The 25,327-nt window shown below is 43.2% G+C and overlaps 1 protein-coding gene across 4 annotated transcripts in view; it reads left to right on the top strand.

Moving 5' to 3' along the window:
- The window catches only part of gabrg2 (gamma-aminobutyric acid type A receptor subunit gamma2), a 39,619-nt gene that overhangs the window by 5,637 nt on the left and 8,655 nt on the right, over nt 1-25,327 (top strand). For all 4 annotated transcript variants that reach the window (XM_040181023.2, XM_040181022.2, XM_040181021.2 and 1 more), the window contains exons 2-7: nt 689-828; nt 4,740-4,807; nt 7,598-7,818; nt 8,982-9,064; nt 10,790-10,927; nt 24,250-24,402. In XM_040181023.2, the coding sequence (XP_040036957.1) occupies nt 689-828; nt 4,740-4,807; nt 7,598-7,818; nt 8,982-9,064; nt 10,790-10,927; nt 24,250-24,402 (803 nt within the window). The remainder of the gene's footprint in view (nt 1-688; nt 829-4,739; nt 4,808-7,597; nt 7,819-8,981; nt 9,065-10,789; nt 10,928-24,249; nt 24,403-25,327) is intronic.

Below are 25,327 nucleotides of genomic sequence, written 5' to 3'. Positions count from 1 at the left end.
CGCTAAAATCAGCTGTCAAAGCTGCGGTGAGTTTGCACGACTCGTGCCTGCAAAGTTGCTGAATGTCTAACCACATTACTCAAATTAAACACTGGCAAGGTCCTGCACTGGGGGAAAATTTTAGTACAAGGCTTCCGAGAGGACCAATTTAATAATAAAAACAAAGTGTCACTTAGACAATAGTGGATCTCAGCTGGCGTGGTGGCGAACACTGATATGCCCTGATGTATGTTCCACTAAAAATAAACCAAACCTTAGTTCTCCTTATTAAAAGAAAACTGGTACGTAAAAAATAACGACTTTTAAGGGGCGATTCACCAAAGCCTCATTAAAATTGATTAATGATGTGAAAATATCACGCTATTTGTGAAAAGTGGATGTTTTGTGTCACATGTTTTGCACTGAATGTGAACTATAGTTAATTCATCTTCTGACTCTTTATGAAACTCCTGCATCTTTCAGTGCTGCAACCACTTTGTTTGACAAAAAATCCTATGAACAAAAGAGAAGCAACTATACTATACAACTATAACGTCATGAGGAAAAGCCCTGTAAATATACCTTTTGGCCGAGTCTCTAAGCTCTTTATTTTCATTTTTCAAGAAAGCAGAGCACGGTTAAAAAAAAAAAACACTGCTTGTTCTTTTTTCTATGAAAACATATGATTTATTCTCTCTTCTCCTTGCAGCTCCTTCCAGGTTGAAGACGATGACGAGGCTACTAACAAGACGTGGGTGCTGACTCCCAAAGTGTACGAGAGTGACGTCACACACGTCCTAAACAGCCTACTAGACGGATATGACAACAAACTCAGGCCTGACATCGGTGGTGGGTGCCGATTTCTCACAATTCTATGAGTATTAGTGACAGAATCATAATGAAATACACGTTTAATCGCAACTGCAGCTGCTGAGTAATGGCGATGTAAGGAAGTCTGTGCTTTTGTATTTGATTAGGCAAAACAAACCTCATGGGATCCACAAAGTGTCGGCCAATGACGGATGAACACACACAGTCCTGGCGGATAGTAATTCGAAAAGTTGCGTCGTGACAGCGCGGGATGTAATAATCTATGCTGTCCTCCTCGGCTGAGCTGTAACATCAGCTAGCTCAGTGGTGCTCGATGAGAAAGCATAATCCAGGATAGATGCAAACTCTCTTCTGTTCATTAGGACAAGTTTGGTTACAAAGACGATAGTGTTGTCTGCTTGACTATAAATAAATAATACTCACGTTGACAGACAGCCGGACAGTCCGTCTATCCTCAAGCCTTACAGTCCATCTGCAAGGGAGCGAGTTGGGAGGAATTTAGTACCCTTTGAATACTTGATGATTCATGGGACAGTATTCCTGGGAAACATTTTTGAGTCAGAACCTGTCACCTACTCTTACAGAATAATAAAGACATACCACTTCATATGCTGGGAGGGAATGGCTTTGCCGTTCGGTGCCGGGGAGATGTTAGTGCTGTATTAAAGCAGCCGATGGTAAGAATAGATTTGAATTAATGCCCTTGTAGGACCAATGTCACTGGCCTGTGACATTGTAAATGGTGTAACCCCTCAGCTGCTATGACACTCCGGAAAGTTTTCTCCCAATCTGAAATTTGCCTTTGTCTATGTCACTACTCCTTCAAATGTTTACTTAAGGAGGGAATATATGTGCTGCCCCAACCGCTGCATCAACAGCAATCGAGAGGTTCCTAATACGCTTGTCAGGTGTCAACGCTTTCTTTAAAGTAGCATCTACAAATAATTTTACGTGGAGAAAAACAACGACTAAGCTGGAGTTCCACCTCCAAGAACTGACCCAATGCAGCTTTACAGCATGACCAATAAATTGTCCACAAGATGAAAGTAACATAGATGTGTCCACTTAGTCTGGTACAATGCTTTCATGCTGTGCAATAAGTACAATGCTGCATGCAATGTAACACATTTCATGAAGGGCAACATTTGTATTCTTAAGACTTTAAAAGTGGACTTGCGCTATAAATTGGAGAGCAGCTCAGATCTGCTTTGAGGTGCAGCAGCAGCCCAGAGAGCCACCGCGTAGCTCGGCGGCTGGCTGCCACCGTCTTAACCATCATCTTCAAACACGCTATGATCTTGCTCACTGGTGGTATTCCAGCTGCTGCCAAGTTACACAGCTACAGAGGGGTTATAATTAGCTGGCTACAGTGTCATCTGATCCACCAACCAATCAACCAAGCAACCAGGCGTACCAAGGCAAAAGCAAAGATTCTCCTCCACTCCTCAAAGCACTGCAATGCTGTGGATTCAGATCCATGGCTGAATGTGCCTCAGCCTCCCCTTTGAAGTTCATCCTGATGCTCATTTAATTTTAATGCCCCTGGAGTCTACAGTACGAATGAAAAGTGAAGCAAATAGGACAGAAACATTGAGAGAGGGGGGAGAATCCTTTAGTCGTAATACATGACTTGATGATGGAATGTCATTTCCTTCTCGAAAAACATTACTTCACATAATTAAGCGTGATTAAGATAATATAGAGATCAGTGGACAGGACATGAAGTTGTATTGTTAGTTTGATGAATAGGTGTTGCATGGAGCTGTATTTGGTCATTCTGTGAGTTGATTTGATCATCCATTCACTAGACACTCAGACAGCAAGTTAGACATTTCAGCAGAGCCACTTTATGTTAATTGGCAACTTGCAATAATGTTGTCCAGGTTCACATATTCCCTGCATCACATTTTCAGTCTTAAACATTCAAATTATGCAGTTTTTCATGTACGCTCATACCGTTGTGTAGCTGTAACAGCTGGTGTTTCGCAGGCAGTAGTTTATTTTTTCCCTTCAACTCCGAATGCACGTCGGTCAGAGCTATTAGTCTTACGTGTAGGCTATTGAGATTAAGTTGTGGTTTTAAGATTTTACAACAATTAATAACCCACAACAAATGCTCTTTAGCAGGGTAAAACGCCACGACACAACAATTTGAAAGACTAATAATTGTACATTTATAAAATTACCCCGTTGAACTAGCTGCTCTGCTAAAAACAACCAAAAGAAAACACGGAAGAGAGCGATCCAGGACGATCAACGAGAGACCAGAGATGCACCAACACAAGTGTCTGCTTTTTATTGCAACGTTGGTTGAGCTAATTCGCTAACAAGCTAACGTTAACTCACTGGCTAGTTGCAAGCGAGTCCTTTTCGGCGTCAATGAATAAAAGTTTACTCGAAAGAACATACTGCGATATACCGGGATACCGCCAGCGTGATATGAATTTTTTTCATGTTTGTTTGAAGATATGTGTGTGCAAAGGTGTTTGCGGTTTCAATGCAGATGCATGTGTGCCGGTGTAACCCCATCTATGCAACTATCATTCCTGCTCTCACACCTTCACCCAGACTCTGTTCTCCTACACAACGTCCCGTCATTCACAAAGATGCACGTTATAGTGGACGCAAGTGTAGCGATCCAGGCTGAAAAGTCTTGAGGGTGTGACGGAGCACGGCCGTCTGCTTGACACCTAGCTTTCCAGTTTCCTGAGCTGAACCGCCTCTGACGTCTGCCCATCTCACTAAGTGTGGGCAGCAAACACAAAGGTGTAATCCATGGCGGATGGTGGACAGATCTACACATGTGCTCAAGCAAAGCTAATTGATGTATATACAAAGGTTACATACAATGTTACAACGTTTGATAGTTATAGTAACAAAGGAAAGACGAGGACAGCGCTCCAATTTGACTAACCCCAACCCCTAACCCTAACCCTAGCCCCTGGCATCAGTACATCTCTGAGAAAAGATAGTAACTGATTGGCTAACGAGAGGAGCTCACATGCCTGGCGTAGGTGGGTAGGAAAGGGCGGGGGATGCGATGTCAAAGAGGGCGCCGCAGTATTGTGCTAAATGGGACGTGAGTTCAGTTGGAAAGACAAACAAAGCCGTTTCACCATTAAATTGTCCCCCTAGGCTCCGATGTAGTGTCGTTGCAGAAATAGAAACCCAAGTTTTCTTTTTCATAAGCGGCATTTGACGCATACCTGAATATAAGTCATTTAATGTATAATAAATGAAATGCGGCCATCAATTACAAGAATATGATATCTCCATTTTTTCACTTTGGCCACAGGATGAAAGCCAACACCAAACAATGACCCAAGACAGCTACAGCAGCAATAACTTTATATATGATTGCTTTCTACACATGTCTTCATTAGAATCTATTCTATTCTATTCTATTGACATGTCTATGTTCGAAAACATTAGACTATATCAAATGTTTAGCTTGAAATAGCTTGAAGTGTAATATTGTCTAATGTAATTGTAATCTTTGTATCCCCTGTATTGGGATAATTATTAGATATTGTTTTTTTTAATCTATTTCTTTTGCATTTTGTTTACATTCCACCATTTTGATTCATGGCATTTGGTTTTATGCTCTGGATTTCATGCCCGTTAAAGATCCATGACGAAATGTCGCGTTCATTGAACTTAGTGTGAAATTATTAAAGAATGTCTCACGATTTCATCATACGCACCTGTCAATCAGGTGTGTATCAGATAAAACTGAAATGGCATCGACTGGGAGCCAGCTGAGCTGCTTCCTCCTCAAACATTCACAACAAGATTATGTCTCTCTTTTTCTTCATTGACAATGAAGACAGAGAAGACTCATTAAAGAAAACTTCCTGAAATGTCCTGTGTATGTGCATGATGGATAACTGATCACTATGTTACTGACTTTCTTGTGTGCTTCTTTTCAGTGAAACCAACAGTGATCCACACAGACATGTTTGTCAACAGCATTGGCCCAGTAAATGCCATCAATATGGTGAGTGATGCTGGAAAATGGTGTTAACATGGCAATGTTTGATATCAATAACCAGGCTGAAACTGCACGTGTAACTAACAGAGAATATTTATTTTAAGGATGTCTCCGGCCCTCCCTTATCGTCGGGGGGCTGAGCTCTCTGGACCTGGCAGGGTTTCACTGTCCTGCTCAAGCACACTTCAGCAGAGCAGATGCTTGCTGTCACGGTGGATCGGTTTGGTGCAGCTAATCACTATGCTGCGCCACTGCCCTTCTAGTGTAGCAACACAGGTGTCAATCAGCTCCTTAACTACTGCACTGGAGGTGATAAATCTGATCTGAATCTGATCGCATATGCATTTTTTTGAGGTGACCATATATTTGGAAATGTGCCGCTTGAGTTGGTGTTTCATAAAAAACTTTGTGATTGCCAAGAATGGCATCAGCGACATCCGAGGTGTCTCCTGATCAAGCTCTCTGTGTATTCAAATGATTACAGCAGGTCGTGACTTTCCTTTGATCAGTTTTTAATACGTTCTTTTTTTTACCTTTGACTGCATTTTGATCATCTCATCTGTTTACTGGTGACAGTGACACATTTCAGTTGTTTACTGGTTGTGTAACTGCGTTCACCGACTACAAAGCTTCTTTAATGAGAGGTACCATACAAAAGCTTTTTTTTCTTTGTTTTAAAGGTATTTCGGTTATCTACGGATGAATGACCTGAAATTCTCATGATATGTAGGTGAACCTTTGGTATATGCATTCATTCATTGATATCAATTTGGGAAATATCAGTATTGGTCCAATAATATTTCCTCTCGCTGTTGCTGTCCTTGAGTTTAGACTACAACTGTAAAAGTACAGATAGAATAGAATAAATTCACATTATTCTTTTAAACACTTTGTTACCTTTAGACCTCACGGAGGGTGACTGCACGTCATGTTGTTGTATTTGTAGGCTTTTTATTCTTTTTATTACATCTTATCAACATCATTTATTGCTCAGGAATTTGGAACACCAGTTTTTGTAAAGCTTTTAAATACAGACTTTTTAACAGAATGTGATTTCGTGCTGAAAGTTTGAGTCAAAGTGCGCCGGCCGCTGTCCCACCAAATCTGTGGTGAGGCATTGTGTCTTTTTGTGTCTTTTTTTTAGCCTTAATGTTAAGATGCAAGAAGATTTTTGTGACCACAAAGGCAAGTCTGTGTGGAAATAATTGTATTGCCTTTACAAGTAATGCACCATCATTTCTGCCAATTTGAGTGGGAGCGCAGCTTTTTTGTACAATGTCCTCTTCCAAAACGGCTTTCTATCAGTGTGGCCCTATTCCTAAAAATAACAATTTAACAAGCTGGAAGTGAATCTTTAACGAGACGCTTTGGATGGAAAGATTTTTTCTTCTCTCCCTTAGTTATGTTGAAGCAATGCGCAGAAACTAATGAATTCGTAGTGCAGAGGAGGGAAAAGACAAACGTCCTTTGGATAAAAAGAAGAATTAGCAAATCTTACGTCAGCGTTGTTTTATGTGTCATTGTTTTCTGCGGCGCGTCCCCGCTGAGAACTCGCTCCTATTGTTTCCCTGCAGAGCAGTCGGCTCTGCGGGGCGGTGTTCCGTTTCACTTGGTCTTAGCTGAAACACCCACTCTCAATAACTGCAGTCACAGTGGCGTTGAAAGGGAAGCATTGGCGGGATCAGTGGGAACATGTGTGTCTGCGAGCGTGTGTGTGTGTGTGTGATGACATTCTTACGTAATTACCGTGGCCTCAGCGGTGTGTTCACACTATGACGTGACAAATATGGTAGGTGGATTTTCTGAAGAGCTAACAAGCATGAACGCCATTTTTACATCTTAATAATGGAGGCGGAACCTTTGAAATATGGATAATTTATTACTGTGGTTGTAGAGGGGGAAGTGACATCCAGAAATAGAAGGAGAAATTTATTAGAGCTGTTTTTGGATGCTTGCAGCTGTGTGTGTTTTACAGAAGTGTGATTTGGAAAAGAACTCAGACTATGAAAAAAAGCGATATATATTTTTAATTCAAATCCTGTTTAGGACTCTTTGGCTATAGATTTATGCTTTAGTATAAGGCTGCGCTTTGTCCAAAAGATAATGCCTGTGAGCCCTTCTTTTCCTCTCCTGCTGTACTTCACTTCGTACCTCAGAACTCAACCATTCCAAATAATAAAATAAATATGAACGACTGATTGATCCCTTTGACTCGCTGTGTCTCCTCCCCCTCTCACACTAAACCACATCTCACCTCAAGCTTTTCAACTCTGTCCCGTGACTCTTTTCATACCTCTCACGTGTATTCTAACCCGGCTCTCACGCGGACTGATAGCAGGTTTCGTAGGCTGAGGACAAAGTGCGTCCTAGGCTAGGATGGCAATGAGGTTGCATACTGCTTGAGCCAAACAAGGGAAATTATTAATTGCCCACGATAAACATTCCATTTTCAGGTTGAAAGCTTCAAGATGGTCTTTTTCAACTCTTTAAGAGGAACAAAGGGACTTGCTGGTCTGGACAGAAACTCTCTTGTCTGAAGACAAAAGTGCCTGCAAATGTGTTCCAGCATTAAGTTTTCTCTGCTATACAATAGTTGCCCCCGGACAGAAGAAGCTGGGCTTTTGCAGCCCCGCAGTTCAATTTGATATCATGTCACATATGAGGGACAGCAGTGGCTGGGAAAAATGTCTGCAAGATTTTGGAGACTTTTGTCTCGTGTTTTATTAATCATGTTCAGCCTTTGAACAGAGCTTAACATCGCAATTGAGGTAAAAACCTTGTTTCATCCATCTTTAGGAATACACCATCGACATCTTTTTCGCCCAGACCTGGTACGACAGGAGGTTAAAGTTCAACAGCACGATGAAGGTTCTACGTCTCAACAGCAACATGGTCGGAAAGATCTGGATCCCGGACACGTTCTTCCGCAACTCGAAGAAGGCCGACGCCCACTGGATCACCACACCCAATCGCATGCTTCGCATCTGGAACGATGGTCGGATACTTTACACCCTCAGGTGATATGTCAGACATGTCTGCTTTGATTCATACAGCTGAGTTATTTATTTTAACAGTTACCATTTGATAAAACCAAACCGAATGATACAAAAGAGCATTTACTTTCCTTCGCTAGAAAGATAATGTATTAGGTAGTTTTACATATACAATTACTTATAGTGCTCTCGATTGAATGAAGCAGAATTATATAGAAAACATTAGTAATTAGTCTCAAGTTAACAATTAACGATAACACTGCAGCATGTCATTTTATATTTGGATTATTATCAATTTGTTGCCACAAAGGTGCTTCCAGCTCTTCCTGGAATCCACCACAGTACTCAACAGTTATCGGCCTCTCTGCACAACACTGATTATCCCAAAAAGCCCTTCGGCAATTTTGCATTCTGACGTTTTCAATTTGACATTCATCAGCAGAAGTGAAAATGAAAATAAATGAAAGAAGTTATTAGTGACAAGGGGAACACTGTAACTGCATGACCCTAAACTGATGTTTTCAAGCACGCTTACATGTCCTATGGTGAACATTTTAAACCTTATTTCAGTCGTTCTGAGTTTCAGAAATCTAGTGAAATATTGTAATTGCTTTATTGATTAAGGACCCAGTCCTGCAGAGCAATTGATTGGACGAACATGGTAGGAAATCACTGCTATGAAGGGTTAAAAGTACTACGATCATTGCATACTGAGTATAAAACCCATGAAGCTAACAATACACGATAATAAGGGAGAAAGAGAACCTTTCTGGACTCAATCAAGCCGTGATGGATGTTCTGCTATGCAGAACACTACCCTTCCACTTCATTAATTTGTTAAGGAACTCAGAATTGAACCTCTGGTTAATTGGGATTATCGCCGTGTTTGGGAGGACAATGATACATGACAACAGCGGCTGCATGGACGGGTAAAGTCATTTAAGGTCATTCTCTCATTAAGGGGAAGTTTAATGACTTTGCCTTCAAACTCCCTCAAGTGTGCAAACGAAGAGCCGTGTGTGTTGCTGTGAAAAACAGCAATTTGGTCTGGTGAAATTCAAATTAATATTTCCATGTGTTAATATTGATAAAAAAAGGAATGCTGTTCTGACTTTCCCAATACCCTGTTAAATATAAACTGTTACTTTATTATAGGTAATATGCATACCAGTATTCTGTTTCTGCAGGTTGACCATCGATGCAGAGTGCCAGCTCAAACTGAACAACTTCCCAATGGACGAGCACTCGTGTCCCCTGGAGTTCTCAAGCTGTAAGTTTGGCATTTTACGGAACTCCTACTGTTTTACCTCTTGTCCCTTTCATCTCACGCACTCACACACACACACATACACAGTCTGAGCCCATGAACAAGCACTATAATAGATGACGAAAATATAACTATATGTGTAACTATATCAGATATTTGAAGTAAACGGTTTGTTAAACCATTTATTCATTCATAGTATATATATATATATATATATATATATATATATATATATATATATATATATATATATATATATATATGTACATATATACTGTTCTAGAAGACTATTTCAAATAGGCACACAAATGACTGTGAAGTGGACGGGGGGGTAAATTATGGTAACGAGGCCGCTGCAGATCTACGGAGAGATGCAACACGGGATATTCTCCAGAGAGAAGGCTTCCTGAACAGCTCCACGGCAACAAGAAAGAGAAAGCGGAGGGGTAGCAGGCCTAAAAATGGAACAGAGGCGTTCATTTAAATTTGATGAAAGCCCTGGATGTTTTCAGAACTTTGAAAATCGCTTGATGTGCAGCACATGAGCTCAATCTCCGAGGCGGCAGGCGGAGCCCCGAGCAGGCTGAGGCCTTGTGTCACGCGGGCATATTTTCTCAACACGTGCCACAAACTATTATAGATTTTTCCGCTGCCGGAACCTGTTTCGCAGCGGTTTGAGGAGAACGCTTGACACACACACACACACAGATGATGCACCGTGTCATTATATGCTCGCTCAAAGTGAATTTACATCGTTGGGCTCTGGCAGCGTCGTTGTTCTGGCTTCCCAAACGGACACTGAATCAATAATTTGTCCTGGATGCACTGCCAGCCAAGGAGCAGACGGCCCGCCTGCTTCGCTTTAATGTGGCAGATTCCTCCATCCGCTTCTCCTGTGAGGTTCGGCATTACTCGATGGCAGAGAGCACTTTAGTAATACAGCCATTTGAAGTTTCCTATGCATTATTCAAGCCACTCGTTGTCCGCTGCCCACTTCTCATGTGTAGACTGGCGACAACCGTCAAGATATGGAGTTGCAGTTTCAAGTTTATTGTACTATTATTTTTTAAAGAAGCTGAACAATGTGTTTTTTAATCCAAATTTGGCTACCAGATGTAAATTCAACATTATATCAAATATGATTTGATTGTGCATGTAATGCGTCTGCATCGTCTTAGTAAATTAGCATTAGTGAGATTGTTATTGTAATCATCCCGACCAGACAGCATCCTCTTGATCTAATGCAATTACTAAGACTTAGACAGATGTGAATCATTTTTGCTTTTTAATCAGCTGAGTGTTTCAGCTTTCAATTTTTCACTCCACAGATGAACTGCATATTTTGTCCGGAGTGTGTTGTGTGTGTGTGTGTGTGTGTGTGTGTGTGTGTGTGTGTGTATGTATATATATATATATATACATATATATATATATATATATATATATATATATATATATATATATATATATATATATATATATATATATATATATATATATATATATATACACACACACACACACATTATATGATTGTCTCATGAAAAGCTTCCCCCTCCAGGCCCACTGGCTCACCTGTGTGGATCAATCTAAAGAATGTGGGCTTTTATATTGAACAGTTTTAAAACACATTGCTTTAAACTTATCTTCCCATCTTGCCTGAAGTGTCGTTTACCTCTCCTCCTTTCGTCTTGTAGCTCGCTGTGACTGTGTCCTCTCCTTGTTTAGATGGTTACCCCAAGGAGGAGATTGTTTACAAGTGGAAAAGGAGCTCCGTCGAGGTCGGGGACATTCGCTCCTGGAGGCTCTACCAGTTCTCCTTCGTGGGCCTGAGAAACACCACTGAAGTTGTCAGCACTGTCTCAGGTAAGAAAAGCATCAATACGTTTTTTCCAACAAGGAGCTTATTTAGACAAAAAAAAATCATGGTTATTCAGTAAAGGAAGGTTTCACGTTCTTTGCTGGCGACACGTTTCTTGATCTGTGGGTCCTTTCCGATACAGCATTCATGTTGAGCGTGATACATTTAACCTGCTGGAGGCACGAGCTTGCTGTTATGTGGTGAAACGTCATTCGGGCAAGCGTGGGAGGCATCATTACTATCAGACTTGATCGTGCATGCCGGTGACTCTAAAGGCGTCATGGAATCAGGTCCATGTCTCTCTAACTTTGCGTCTGTTGCTCGGGGTTACAAAATGAACATTGTGAGAAACGGAGACATGACTCGTGATGTTGTGTCCGCCTGCAGACAGACGCTAAAGATCACAAAGGCCATGTATACCCTTTCCGTGTGATTTTGGAACATACAACATGCAAGTTCAGAGTTCTTCAATGACTAATCTTGACTATCTCTCCCCCAGTTTTGTTTAAAAGACTATCATTGGCGTTTGATTGCATAATCATTTTCAAAAAATATTTGAAAATATGCATTTGAATGTCCTTTGAAACAACACATGGAGAAGGACGTTATGCATCATGCATTATGTTGCACATTCACAAATGAGTGAAGGAACATGACTTGCTTTTCCCTGACGGTGTTAATGTTTTACAAGAGGTCCCCTGTGTTTTTGCATGCATACTTGTTTGTTTGTGTTCACATTCACGAGAAGTCGGTAATGTATGTTTTGCCAGTAATTTCTAGTGAATCAAAGAAATGCTTCCTGCAGAGATTAACTTTGCCCAGAGATGAGTTTGGGCTCATTGGATCTACTGCCTTTTTCTGTAGGACTTGACGGTGGACATTTTAAATACGGTTCCATTATATATCGACAATAATGAAATTCCCTCAACAAACCAATTGTTTTGCACATTTTACAATCCTAAACTTGCAAATGTAGAGATAATAATCAAAGGAAAGCCATTTCTCTATGATCGCCAATGCAAATAGTCTCTTATATTTATTTGTTATTGTCCTGCTCAATCTCCTCTTTATGAGATAGTCATAATCCTTCTGTTACATTAGTATTGATTGGGGGAATAGATGCTTTTTGGCCAAACTCCATCCGTTTAGAATGTGCTACAGGCTGGATGCTTCAAGTAAAGTCTTTTAATCAAACGTGTGACAGTTGGGTTGTTGTTCGTGCTTTCATTTCCACTTTAGCATCTAGTCATCATAATGAGCTAATGAACTTTAGCTACACAGACAAGCAAGTGAAAAGTCTGATCACAGGAGTAGTTGTATCGGACACAATGAATCGCCGGCCTGTAACTTGGTTACGCTGGACTTTTCAAGGTGCCTTTGTGATCAAATGCGGCGGGTCATAAATCGTTTAACTCACTTCCCTTTGATTCCGGTTTAGGATTTATTTGATCTGATCTGATATATCGACCACTAATGTAACCGATTCAGTAACTAAACATATTTTGGGTCAGAAAACATTTTTTACTTGATAAAAAAAACGACATGAATTATTCAACAAAGACTCAATTTTGCCGGAAAACTAATGAAATTCCTTCAAATGTGGGCCGACAACCTAAGCTCCATCGGATATACACAGAAATACGCTTGAATGCACTTGCACACACGCTGTAGCCATGGGAATCAGTGAATTCACCCAGTCGCCACTGACGCGTAACGCTCACCCTCACACACCGCACCTGCATCATGAAACCCTGGTGGAAGTTCATTTTAAAAATATCTATTTTTTTACATTTTATTTTCTTTCTGTTTCAATTTAAAACATGTTTAAGCCACAGTTTGAAAAGTCAATCTGTTTAGGAGGAGGAGGAGGCTGTAGTGGGGAATTTGCAGCGTCCTTTGACTCTCCGTCTCTCTGATGTGGTTCGTTATTCCCACAAACAGCCATCTGGTCTCTTGTCAGAGCAGAGCACCTCGGCTGGGGCTGAGACCTCTTGTCTCATTTTGCAGTCAGTTTGGGTATCCGACCTGCGTTAAGATTCATGAGCACAACATCTGTCTGCAAAAAAACAAGTAAGGGCTTTATAATTACCCAGTCATCTCAAGTTCTCTCCATGCAGAACTGTGCTAAAAAGTGTAAATACTCTGCAATATGCTGTATCATCAACAGAGAGTCACCGGTGAGTTTACATTGCATTTGTTCTGCAGTGAATTAATTCAAAATTCTCTTCGATCTTGTCTTCTTGTATTATCTAATATGCATCAAACAATTGTTCCTTAATGACCTAGCCGTCATCTTGGTGGTTGTTGAATCGGGTCAAAGCCACCGTGTCTGCTGCATTTTGTCATTGACTGGAGGAGTGTGAGCGGGTGCCTGAGGTCCACAGTGAGCAGTGAGACTGTCCTTCAACCGGACAGCGTCGGATTGTGTGTACACTGTCCACCAGCCAGCCAACGAATCCCCCTTTATCCAAACAGGGAGGTTAAACAGTACTTAGTTCAAAGAAATCTCCTTTTTTCACGGTATTCCAGTCGGAGCGCTTCGATGAATCACCATCGACGAGGCTGACTTGAAATGGGTCGGGTGAGGCGACGGAGGGACGCAGAGTTGCCGAGCAAAGCAGACGGGCGTCCAGACAGCGAAGACTGTAGCAAACGGTCCCAGGAAGAGTTTCCATCTCTTTCTGTGAGACTAGCCAGTATCTCCCAGGCTGAACTTCAACAAAATGACTACTCCCGCTTTATGAATCCGAGCTTCTGAGTATCTTCACGTGACGCGTGATTAAAGCACGACTGAGTGGTATTGTGATTAAAGGGATCTGGGGCGGTGGCGCACCATCTGCTGCTCTCATCCAGTTGTGTTCAAGCTGTTTGGAAAGACTGTCTGTTTTTATTTAGTTCTTCTCTTCCTCCGTCCAAAGACGTGATCACCCAACATGTAATATCCCATAATAACCACCCGCCTCGCCTGGGCAGCTTCTATTTACACACACGCATGCACGCATTTGGATGCATGCATGCGACGATCTCAAGGGAAAAAGACAATGGTGACGATTTTGAAGGGTTCCTGGATACAGAGCGAACGCTGCGGTGTGGTTAACCCCTCGGTGGCCCCCGCAGGCTTGTGTTCTCACCCATCTGCCAGGCTAGAGTTCACGGATGATCACTGCTCGCCTCACAAGGACACAGTGAAAAGAAAGAGGACGCCGGGGAAGAGCAGGAGCAGACAGATCACGGAGGAATGAGGTAGTTGGGGCATTTCATTGGAGGAAAAATGGACCCATTTTGTCAGATTAGAGTTCAAGTGTGAAGGATTTGCGGCTTTGGGAGAAATGTGTGGATTTACTATATCTGAGGTTATATTTTTGGGATTTATCTCTCTGTAAGCAACATTAAATAAATTTGTACTCCAATTGGATTATTGGTAGTTTTTCTAAAATAATAATAACGTAGACCTGAAAGGATTTAGGGAAAAAAAACCTTAAAACCAGAGGCTTGAGAAGCTTAATTCATTTCACATTTGGAAGAGGACTTTTTAGGGGGGGAGAGGGGGGATCATGGAGAATACAGTATCTTATTCAACCTTCATGTTTTTGTTGTTCAATGAAGGAATAAAGTTTTATCCACAAACCCTCACTCGGTGTAATTACATGTTACATTACATGTCATTTAGCTGACGCTTTTATCCAAAGCTACATTGCATTTTTTAAGCTACATTTACATTTTCTTTTTTAATGTAGTCACTTGAATTTACTTTCAATCCCATTTAGATTAAACATCAGCTGTGTGGCTGCATTAATACACTATAGTGTTTGTTTGACTGATGGAGAGGAGGTAAACGCAGATATATTGTGAGAGGACAACCAAGATGAATGAGTGATTTGTTTAATCAATAAATGGGTGATTAGTCACTTGTCTATTGTCTGATTAATGTAGCCAGTGTGGTGCATTTACATTAACTATCAAATACCACCACCGGGATCTCTCTGAGGCTGTTAACCATCTTCCAGGCACATTAGTGGAACAAATGAGGTTTGGAGAGCACTTCTTACATTTGCCAAGAAGCTTTTCGCTTCGAGCACAAAGGGAATCAATGTCTTTCCTTTTTGTTTGGTTTCCACTTTTCTCATCAGTGAATTGTGAGATGTTTTGAACAGGACTTTTGCATAATTTTCTGCCATTTTTGCAGCGGACTGCCTGTCCGTGTGTTTGACAGTATTCAGAGTGCTTTGGTCCGCGCCTGTGTCCATGAATTAATGCATTCTTCTGCGTCCATTTGCCTTCATGCACATTTCAGTGTGCGCCGGATGAAACTCTTTTATCTCTTTTTTTTTTTTACGTATTGAAAGCTATTCTTAGAGTGACCTTCCAAAAGCCAGGCAGTGCCGCCCTGTTGTCCATGTGCGGCCGCCTGAGTGATTCAGTTTGAGTGCGGAGGGCCCAGGGATACATCAGTGGCCCTCTCCAGATCCCGGACTTCCACGGTTGGTAGATGAATCGGGAAGCATCGTGGGCTGGAAGCAAGCGGCCCGGGTCGAGAGGAAGACAGTCAGTCGTACAAACACATGCGCGCCCATGCACACGGTTCATGCAAACACGCTCAAGTGTGCACACTCACTGCGACCCGCCAAAGGGTTTCTCCCTCATAGCGTGGCTGAGTGCGTCTTTAGGCCCTCTGTTGCAAATGGGGGGGCCGAGACCATAATTGAATCTTCAGCTCCACAAACACCCTCGCACACAACTGGAATAGATACAGTTCTGCTGCGACATCGTTTCCTCCATCTTCCTCTTTGATATGTTTTGGCTCATATGTTTTATAAGAGCATTTCCAGAGGAGGAGAAACGTCACCGGTGGGTCCTTGGATAATATCGCAGTGTTGTAATGATTAGTTGGGTTGTTATGCGTTACCTGCTCTTGCACTGCCGCACCAAAACCCTGTTCACTTAAAGCAATCAACTTAAATAGAGGCGGAAAAAATAAGTGAGAATATTGTCTCGGCGTCGGGAGGTTGGTAAAATGGCCACGCCACAAATATGAGTTCAATAGCAGAGGTTTTTAAGCAAATTAAAGGGAACGTGTTATCAAATTTCTCAAAAAGAAAAGTGATGCCGCCGAGGCAGGGATGCTTGTCTCCGTCCGCCTGATTTAATCAAGACCAGATGGAGGGATACAAAAAGCAATAAAACCAAAATGCCAATAGCTTTTTCTTTTTTTCATTATTATTATTATTGTTCCTGAGACATTGCATCCCTGATCAAATAAAACACAACTGAAAGAATATTGTGCAAAAATTATTCCATTTTCCGACACTTACATTTTCTTGATGAGAAACACTTCATTCTCGGAACGATGTAAAAGGAGATGCAATATAAGACGTGTATGATTCAAGCATTAAATTAAGTTAAACACTGTAAAACTGTGGGACTTAATGTTTGTTAGAAGTCCCTTGATTCTAACAAGGTATTAAATCGGAGGTATAATAAAAATATTACAAAGGTTTTGCAAAATATGTCCCCCATGACGTTGTTCTGTTTATTAAAGCGGCGAATCATAAAAAATAAAAAAAGTTTGAGTGTTTTTATCAGACGACGATCACGTGTTTGCAGCAGGAAAAGGCCGAAAAACTCCTGAAACCATCCTCAGCCGCTGTAATTGCTGCTGGCACTAATCCCCCCCCCCCCTCCCATCCCCTCCCCTCACCCCTTTTGGGGGATAGTTGGGTTGGGCAGTAGTGGGAGGCAAAACGCTCACTCAGCCCGAATCCTCCTTTTGTGAAGTTAAATACCAATTTACTCTCCTCGCCATCCCTTCGCTCAGCTTCCACGCGTACAGACGCACAGTATTCACGTCTCCCCGTCTTCTTCCTTCTCTGGAAAAGGGATGGTTTTTATATAGCTGCCTGTGTATTCCTGTGTGCTATTTTTGTACAACCTCTCTCTCTCTCTCTCTCTCTCTCTCTCTCTCTCTCTCTCTCTCTCTCTGCGTTTCTCTCTTTTATTTTCGCCCTCGGCTGTCAGTGTATTAAGCCGGTAACAACACCTGAAAAGAGAATGGTGACGTGTCATCGGAGAAGAGATTGTTTAGGGAGTCAAAGCTCTTGTTTTCCTCCCCATCAATCACCCCGTGCATTTAAATAATGTGGTGCACAGCAGAGGAGCACAGATTTAGAGAAATAGGTATATTATTTGTGTCTTTGTCGTATGTTGTACTCTTAATAGATGTCTGTTCTTGCACCACTACGTGAATCGAACTGTCCCCATGATGTATATTCTTTCATCCACAACGATCGTTGCAAAATTAGTTTAAAAGTGATAAACTAGGGCACTGCTACTTGGACTTACAAGATGAGTCATCTAAGTAGTTAGAGGGGGAGGACGGGGGGGGGGGGGGGGTCTGCGGGAAGCCGACGTTAATAAGTCAGCTTTTTTTGGTTCCCGTATTGTGGTTAAGACGCCGTTGGCAACGACGGGGTTCATGAGGCGGAGAGATCCAGGATTAAAATAAAGAAGAGAAAAAAATACCAACGCGGGTCAAAGCTGTTTTTGTCCTTATTCACTTCTACTTGTGCAGCTGTCATGTTGGAGCACTGATGGTGTTGTTGGGGTTGGACTAGGATTTTGACAAGAGGAGAGTGAGTGACTTTATGGGCCGGAAGGTGCCGAAGGGAGAGTCTCACACGTGTTGTAATTCATGATGAAATGTTCTATTTGATCCGCTTGGACAAATGTTCCCCTCCTAGCACTACAACCACGTTCGGCGTTACATATTACTACTACATAGTCTACTATCTTCTTTAAGACCAGTATAATGTTATAGAATATGTAAGCAAGTAGTTTGAATCTTGCATATATGTTAAATGCAATAATAACTTTCAAATGAATGTAGATGTGTGGTGCAGTACGAAGTAGCTGCAAAGTCCAGGTCCATTACAATTGTACCTAACATAGTATTTAATGTCCTCAGTTAAACTCCACCACTTAAACACATGGTGCAAACCTAGAAGGTCGAGGTTGATGGTCACACCAATACAAAAGAACCTGAACAGCTACTGTATTTACTAGCCTGTGCACAGTATTTCTGTTAAAAGTGCCATTGCAAAGTGTTAAATAATAACTCTAACCGTCTCTTGGTACCCTGTTGACACACACAGAGCTCACTCAGTTGGCTAAAAGCGGTGAAAGTTGGTGTTCCGGAATCCGAAATCGCATTGCTGCAAGATGTTCTTCTCAGTTTATTGGCCTTGCGTGATATTCTGCATCCCAAGGCCTCTAACTAATTAGCTGCACGGGATGAGGAGAGAGTGGTGAAACAGCTTGTGTCTGGCATACGAGCGTAGATCTCAGAATGCAATAGAAGCAGACGGAGCTTCCCATGAATCATAATGACTCCGTGCAGCACATAACCTGAATTCTCAGGAAGCACTAAATACAGATTAAAAAACGAACATGGGATCAATATCATATTACGTATGCTAAATAATGTCACAGACGTGTCAGAGGCCTGCATGTGTGACCCCCAATTAAGCTGTTTGTGATGATCATGTATGACATTAAGCACAAAGTGAACATTTGCATATGGCACATTAAGGTTTTCTGGGAGTTCTGTTTTGGAGAAGCTTTGTGATTATTGAGGTACTTAAAAGAGAATGCTATTGGTGTGAGTATGCACAAGCATAAATCAGTGCTGTAGTTTTGGGCGATTCATTCAGTGTGTTGAATATGATTAATTACATTTACAAAGCCTGAAACCCGGGATCCAGAAGTGTAATCTGTAACAGCACTAAGCCACTGGCAATGGAGAGAGGACGGATTGTCTTAGTTGATGAAGTGGTTGTCTGAGCTCATCCATCAAAGTAAGAATTACATTAAATTGTTGCTATTGTCAAGATTAATGCCTTGTGTTATTAGGATTGGAAAAATGTCTTGAAGATATCCTGTAATAGTGAGTCATTTTTTGGTGGTGTGGTGGTTTGCACCCCCACCTCACAGCAAGGAGGTCGTGGGTTTGTTAACAATTACACGTTCTCACCTCCTTCTGCCCAAAGACATGCAGGTTGAATTAAAACCTGACTCCAAATTCCCTGCAGTTGTGTGACCGTCTATAATAATTACTGTAAGATTAAATAAATTAATTAAACTTTCCTCTAACGAACGTAAAACAGCAATTCAAAGTCTTCACAGTTCAATGGGTCTGTGATGCATGAGATCATATGGTTTAAGAGCAAAATGTTCTGAGACATCGTGTAACAGTTTATTCTTCTTTTTGGGGGATGTGGGAGACACTTTTTTGTGATGTATCCTGGAGAAAAAGGTGTAGAGGGGAACGATCGGAGCTGAAATTCAAAATCGTTCGAGTTAATTCAATTGTGTTATATCACTGAAAAAGACATTCAGTCAGTGTGAAAGTACTGAGAAGAAAGGCATATATTGCCCGCCAATCTCCTTCTGAGTGCTTGTCTGAACGTGTAAAAGTCATCTGTCGGCCCATCTTTGATGATAGCTTGTCCAGTATCTTTTCTCACTCACACATATCACAGCCAAACGGTTCTGCATACAAAGAGGCCTCCACAAAGCTTTTCCCTCTTGTTTGTTCATCTCTCGTTTTTTTTAAACAGCGTCATATTCTTCCATCCTTGCTTTATATTTTATATGTGTGGGGCTGAGGGGACCAATAGTCGAGGAGTCTACATTCCATCCGCATGACTTGACCTACTCGCTCTGGAGAACATTTGGATCAGGTGTGGAGAAGGGAGACGCACGTGAGCTGATTTCCTCATCGGGAGATGAACAAAGGTCAGGTCATGAAACTGAAGCGACCAGGCTGAGAGGAAATGCAGGCTGAGAGGAAGCACAGGCTGAGGGGAAGTACAGGCTGAGAGGAAGTACAGGCTGAGGGGAAATACAGGCTGAGAGGAAGTGCAGGCTGAGGGGAAGTGCAGGCTGAGAGGAAATGCAGGCTGAAGGGAAGTGCAGGCTGAGAGGAAATGCAGGCTGAGAGGAAGTGCAGGCTGAGAGGAAATGCAGGCTGAGAGGAAGTGCAGGCTGAGAGGAAATGCAGGCTGAGAGGAAGTGCAGGTTGAGAGGAAGTGCAGGCTGAGAGGAAGTGCAGGCTGAGAGGAAATGCAGGCTGAGAGGAAGTGCAGGCTGAGAGGAAATGCAGGCTGAGAGGAAGTGCAGGCTGAGCGGAAATGCAGGCTGAGAGGAAGTGCAGGCTGAGAGGAAATGCAGGCTGAGAGGAAGTGCAGGCTGAGAGGAAATGCAGGCTGAGAGGAAGTGCAGGCTGAGAGGAAGTGCAGGCAGAGAGGAAGTGCAGGCAGAGAGGAAGTGCAGGCTGAGAGGAAATGCAGGCTGAGAGGAAGTGCAGGCTGAGAGGAAATGCAGGCTGAGAGGAAGTGCAGGCTGAGAGGAAATGCAGGCTGAGAGGAAATGCAGGCTGAGAGGAAGTGCAGGCTGAGAGGAAGTGCAGGCTGAGAGGAAGTGCAGGCTGAGAGGAAATGCAGGCTGAGAGGAAGTGCAGGCTGAGAGGAAATGCAGGCTGAGAGGAAGTGCAGGCTGAGAGGAAGTGCAGGCAGAGAGGAAGTGCAGGCTGAGAGGAAATGCAGGCTGAGGGGAAGTGCAAGCAGAGAAGAAGTACGGAGTTTGGGAGAAGCAGGGTGGCTTCTGAGTACCACCTCCAGGATTGGAGATGGTAGGTTTAGGTAAGGTAAGTAAGTTGGCTAACGGCCCGGTGGAAGTAGAATATATTTTCTGGTGTTGTGATCGCGCTCGGCACTGAGCTTGGATTTGTGTTAAGTAACATTTAAGCAAGTGGAACTGTGTCTGCCTCTGATTGCTATGCTGCCACTGTAATCTGTGTCCTCCGAGTGCTTCTGTTACATTAGTTTGAAATGGAGTTCATCTGTCCTTTTTAACGAAGCAAGAGTAAGTCCAGCCATTAGTGCCGGGACTGTTCAGTGAGAATGAATGTTCTCAACTTGCCAACGTAGAGTTAAAACAGAAAGTAATCAATAGGGGATCTGGGAAACATGGGGGAGACTTCAAATAATGCTAACGAAAACCCGGCAGATTCTGTCTACGAGTTATAAATCCTATAAACAGCCTTGCTCTCAATAATTTGAGCGCCATTAGTGTGTCGGGGAGAGGGGTAATCATCGCTCTCTGTCACATCCAACACAATGTTAACAACAAGGCAATCAAACTCTGCAGACTCCTGTCTGGTGTTTAATCATGCAGCTCTGTTCCTGCAGTCACTCACCATGACAATGCTGCGCTTTGTTCTTTGTTCCTTCTTTGTGCCGTGATCTTTTCATCTTTTCACCCGGGCAGGAATAGCTGCAGTAGCCTGTGGCGGCAAAATGCGGAACAACGCTGACTTTATCGGTGGCGTACAGCTTCTAGTTATGACACAGAAAGTAGTGAGTTAACATTCCCTCGAGGCAAACAGGCTTCTCACCGACATTCAAAACACAAACACGGTCACATGCGCAGTAGCGTCCGCTGTCAACCCTGATTCTGTTGACCCGTGACAGGACGGCCTGTCAGCTGCCGTGCGATGTCTGCGGCTCGTCTCCCTTGGTCGGATGGCCAGCATGTGCCTCGGGTCTCCCCTTGCCCATACACATCCACCATGATTTACCCCCCCCCCCCCGACAACAGGCTTTTTTTTTCTTTTACCACGTCAGCAATCCTGAATTACCATGAATTCCCTCGTGGCTTTTCTGCAATAACGTCAATAATCAACTGCACCTCGCGCAGGTTCAATAGTATTGAACCCTCCCGTCAAATACAGAACGATACCCGTATTCATAAAATAACAATAATGAAACCGTGACTTTTCCATTTTTAGTAGAAGGTTCATACTCCGCGTGGTCTTTTGAGCGTGTTGTCTCTGTGGCTTTTAACAATAAAGTAACACAATTGTGATGAATGATCATCCCCGCCACGTTTTTATTGCTTTTCTGTTATTCCATCAGTTTGTCGTGAAACGCTCCTGCCGAGGATGTGTGTGATCCTAATGAAAACACTTCAAATCATATATTAATGCAAAATATATATATATATATATATTTTAGCTGCATGGTTTATTTTTCCCGTAACCGTTCATGAAATATAAACAGAAAGGAGCAGATTGACCTGACAGTACATGTACAGCAAAAATAATAATGGGTCAAACCGGAGTTCTCGACAGACCTGAACTCTTGAGTTTATTATGAAAGACTCGGGACGCTTATCTGATGTAAAATCATCAAAACAAGTCATGCGTCACGTTTTGTCTAAAAAGGTGAAATCGCTATTAGCGGAAACACCCCAGAGAAAGAAAAGAGATCGCGTGTGAACACTCTCTGCTGGCGGCGACAGATGGGGAGTTCTGGCCGAGGTCAGTTTGAGGGCTCACATTCCGATGAACGCATGCACGAAGGCTCGAATGCTTTATTCCGCAGCTGCAGCCCTGTGAGAAACAAACCGCGACCTATCGGGCTGCAAGCAGGCAGCGGGGGCGTTCACTCCTTGTACTCGCCCTGGAGCACGCTAGGATGCAACTCGAGCAAAATGCGCACGGGTGTAAAATAGTTGAATGTTGTTCAATCTGAAGAAATAAAAAGCAGGTTCGACTTTGTATCATTTCATCTAATTAATCAAACAGCAGTAAAATCAAAAATGAGGTTGATGTTGTTAGTTACGTTAATGATGGATTAGAGTGTGTTGGGAAACCAGTAATGTGGGACGACTGGCAGGCTGATGCAGAAACACCGGCCCGCCGCAACGGAGGGCGTCGGTCGATAACACCTTCCTCAAAGTGTCTTCCTGCCAAGTGCAGTAATGAAACCAGAGCAGAGACGTATCGGGTAGGATGGGGGGGGTTCTTTTCGCCTATCCGACCCCCTCTCCCCCCTATGCGGTGGCGATCCCATTATCATTAAGAGTCCGAAGGAACACGAAGGAGGCGTCGTGCTGCTGACCCAGCTGAAATAAGTGTATTAACCGGCTGTTTCTCAGCTGCCGTGGGGTCTCGGCTTTCAGGCCTCTGCCAATGCAATGTTAATCAAAAACAAAACAGCGAGCTGCGGGACCCCTGAGAGCAGCTTTTGATGTGTCTCCCGTCCTCGTAGAAAGCGAGGCGGCCCGGCGGTAACGCGGCGTGCACCTGCTACCTGCATCAGCAGAAAGCTCGCGCGCTGATATGAACAGTCGCTGGTTGTGCTGCTGCGGTAATTGCACTTGGTTTACCTAATGGCCCTTTTCAATGGCTGGCTGAAAAGAGGTGCACTAAGGTGGGATGAATCTATAATAGACCCGCTCCCTGTCCAGACACTACGTGCGCCGACAGCCTCCTCACTTCCCCACTCTTGTCTCTCATTAACACACAGATGCCCAGATGTTGGCTGTTTTGTTAATAAACCGCAGTATGTGTCGCGCTCATGAGGAAAAATGATTTGCCAGCTGTTCAACCCCCAGCTGCAGAGACTATTCACTGTGTTGTGGGTGCTTAACACACACACGCACACACACATGCACGCTGTAGAAACGCGGCTGAGAGAGAGCAGTCCCGTGCGCCTGCATGTTACGAGCCACGGCGAGAGGCCAGTGGAGGTTTCCGACACCTTTTAACAGTCTGTTGTTAATCAATTAGCAGACGACTCACTGAGCTGGAGGCCGGCGGTAAACTGCCAATAAACCCGGGAAAACTGACTGACGGGTACACGGTGAGGCCGCTCAAGAGGAAAGTAACTATTGGCAAGCCTTGCTGCACAGTCGGGCTGGCGGGAATGCTGCTGGGATGTCAGCCTTCTGAATTTGTTCCTGTGCACGTGTGCATCCACATTTTCTGCAGGCCGGCCAGATGATCCGTATGGTCAGGGTCGGGTCGAGCTGGGCTCAGCTTCCTAACAGCCAGCCATCCCAGAGAGGCCTCATCATCATCAGCTGGGCGCTAGTGTTCATGGCCCGGCTAACTACTGGGATGAGTGGAGGGTTTCTTTGAGAGAGTGTGTGTGTGTGTGTGTGTGTGTGTGCGCAAGTCTGGCTCCAGCTCTCCGAAGTCCTAAAATGCTTAATTCCTGAGGTGTGTTGTCACGGTGACGATAGGCTGTCAACCCAGAAACAACAGATTTTGAGGCTTGAGCAGATATTTAAGATAATACTAGCGTAATTAATACTCTTTTTATTGTCCTTTTGGATGTGGGTTTAAATACTCAAAATTACACACTCTACGCACAAAATGACGCATTTTATACTAAAGTAATTCCTTCGCATATAGACGCTTTACACCCATCATGTTTCGTTACATGCTCTGAATCTCTTCTTTCTCCTGTTGATTTTCTCTCTGCAGGAGAATACGTGGTGCTGACCGTCTACTTTGACCTGAGCAGGAGAATGGGCTACTTTACCATTCAGACCTACATCCCGTGCACCTTGATTGTTGTCCTCTCCTGGGTCTCATTCTGGATCAACAAGGATGCGGTACCTGCAAGGACGTCGTTAGGTAAATGCAAAAAGATAACTTGATCCAAAATGATTAGAAAGAAATAGTTTGGATTGATTTCATGTATTATTTCAGTCACCTCATCCCTCTCCTCCATAAATGCTTGTGAAGCCATGACGGTGTCTTTGCTGGAGTACATTTTTATAATCATTCCACTTGGCCCAAACACACACACACGCTTCAGATGTAGCAGAGAGGTTCATTAGCGAGCCTGGCCTTAATTACTCTGCTGTGAAACACATCAAAAACCCCGTGGTGGTCACACACCACCTCAAACCGAAAAGCAATCTGCATAAACTTCCTCTTTCCTTTCCGGCCGTCCCTTTTTTGTCTCGTACACCACAATCCTCTCTCCTCCTCTTTTTCCCTCTAAGACCGGCCAGCTGCTTAGAAATCTGGTTCGTCTTGATTAGAAAAATCTATCCTGCCCCATATGTTTTCATACATGCCCTAATGAGGCATTAATTATACACTACAGCGGGGAGGCTGCAGAGATGCAGCCTCAGCACAATAAGAATGCAGGTGGCCCCCGAACTGAGTGCAACGAGGAGACACCCGATGGAAAAAAAAGGGGGCGGCGAGAGTGAGGATTTTTTAAGGAGATTCATCAGCTTTTTCACTTGCCCTTGGCGACCATTGGACATCTTTAGAAGTTCACTCGTGATGGGAGTCACATACATATTACCTAGTCAGCTTTCCCCGTTGGCCTCTTGAGGACCCGAGAGCCTGACCCCCGAGTCAGTGGGATGGGATGATTAGTGAGCATAATGCAATGGGAAACAATCCCTGCAGGAAGAAAACCTCTTTCTACCTCACTAGCGTTGCTACTTTGCCCATGATTAATCTGTCTAAAAATAGGTTGTTTTGATTTCCCCTTGCCTATGCAGCTCCAGACATGATCTGTAGTCTAAAGAACAACACCTTT

This window comes from Gasterosteus aculeatus, chromosome 7, assembly GCF_964276395.1.
Source record: "Gasterosteus aculeatus chromosome 7, fGasAcu3.hap1.1, whole genome shotgun sequence".
Lineage (NCBI taxonomy): Eukaryota > Metazoa > Chordata > Actinopteri > Perciformes > Gasterosteidae > Gasterosteus > Gasterosteus aculeatus.
Note: the sequence above shows the minus strand (reverse complement) of the source record. Positions and strands in the feature narration are given on the sequence as shown.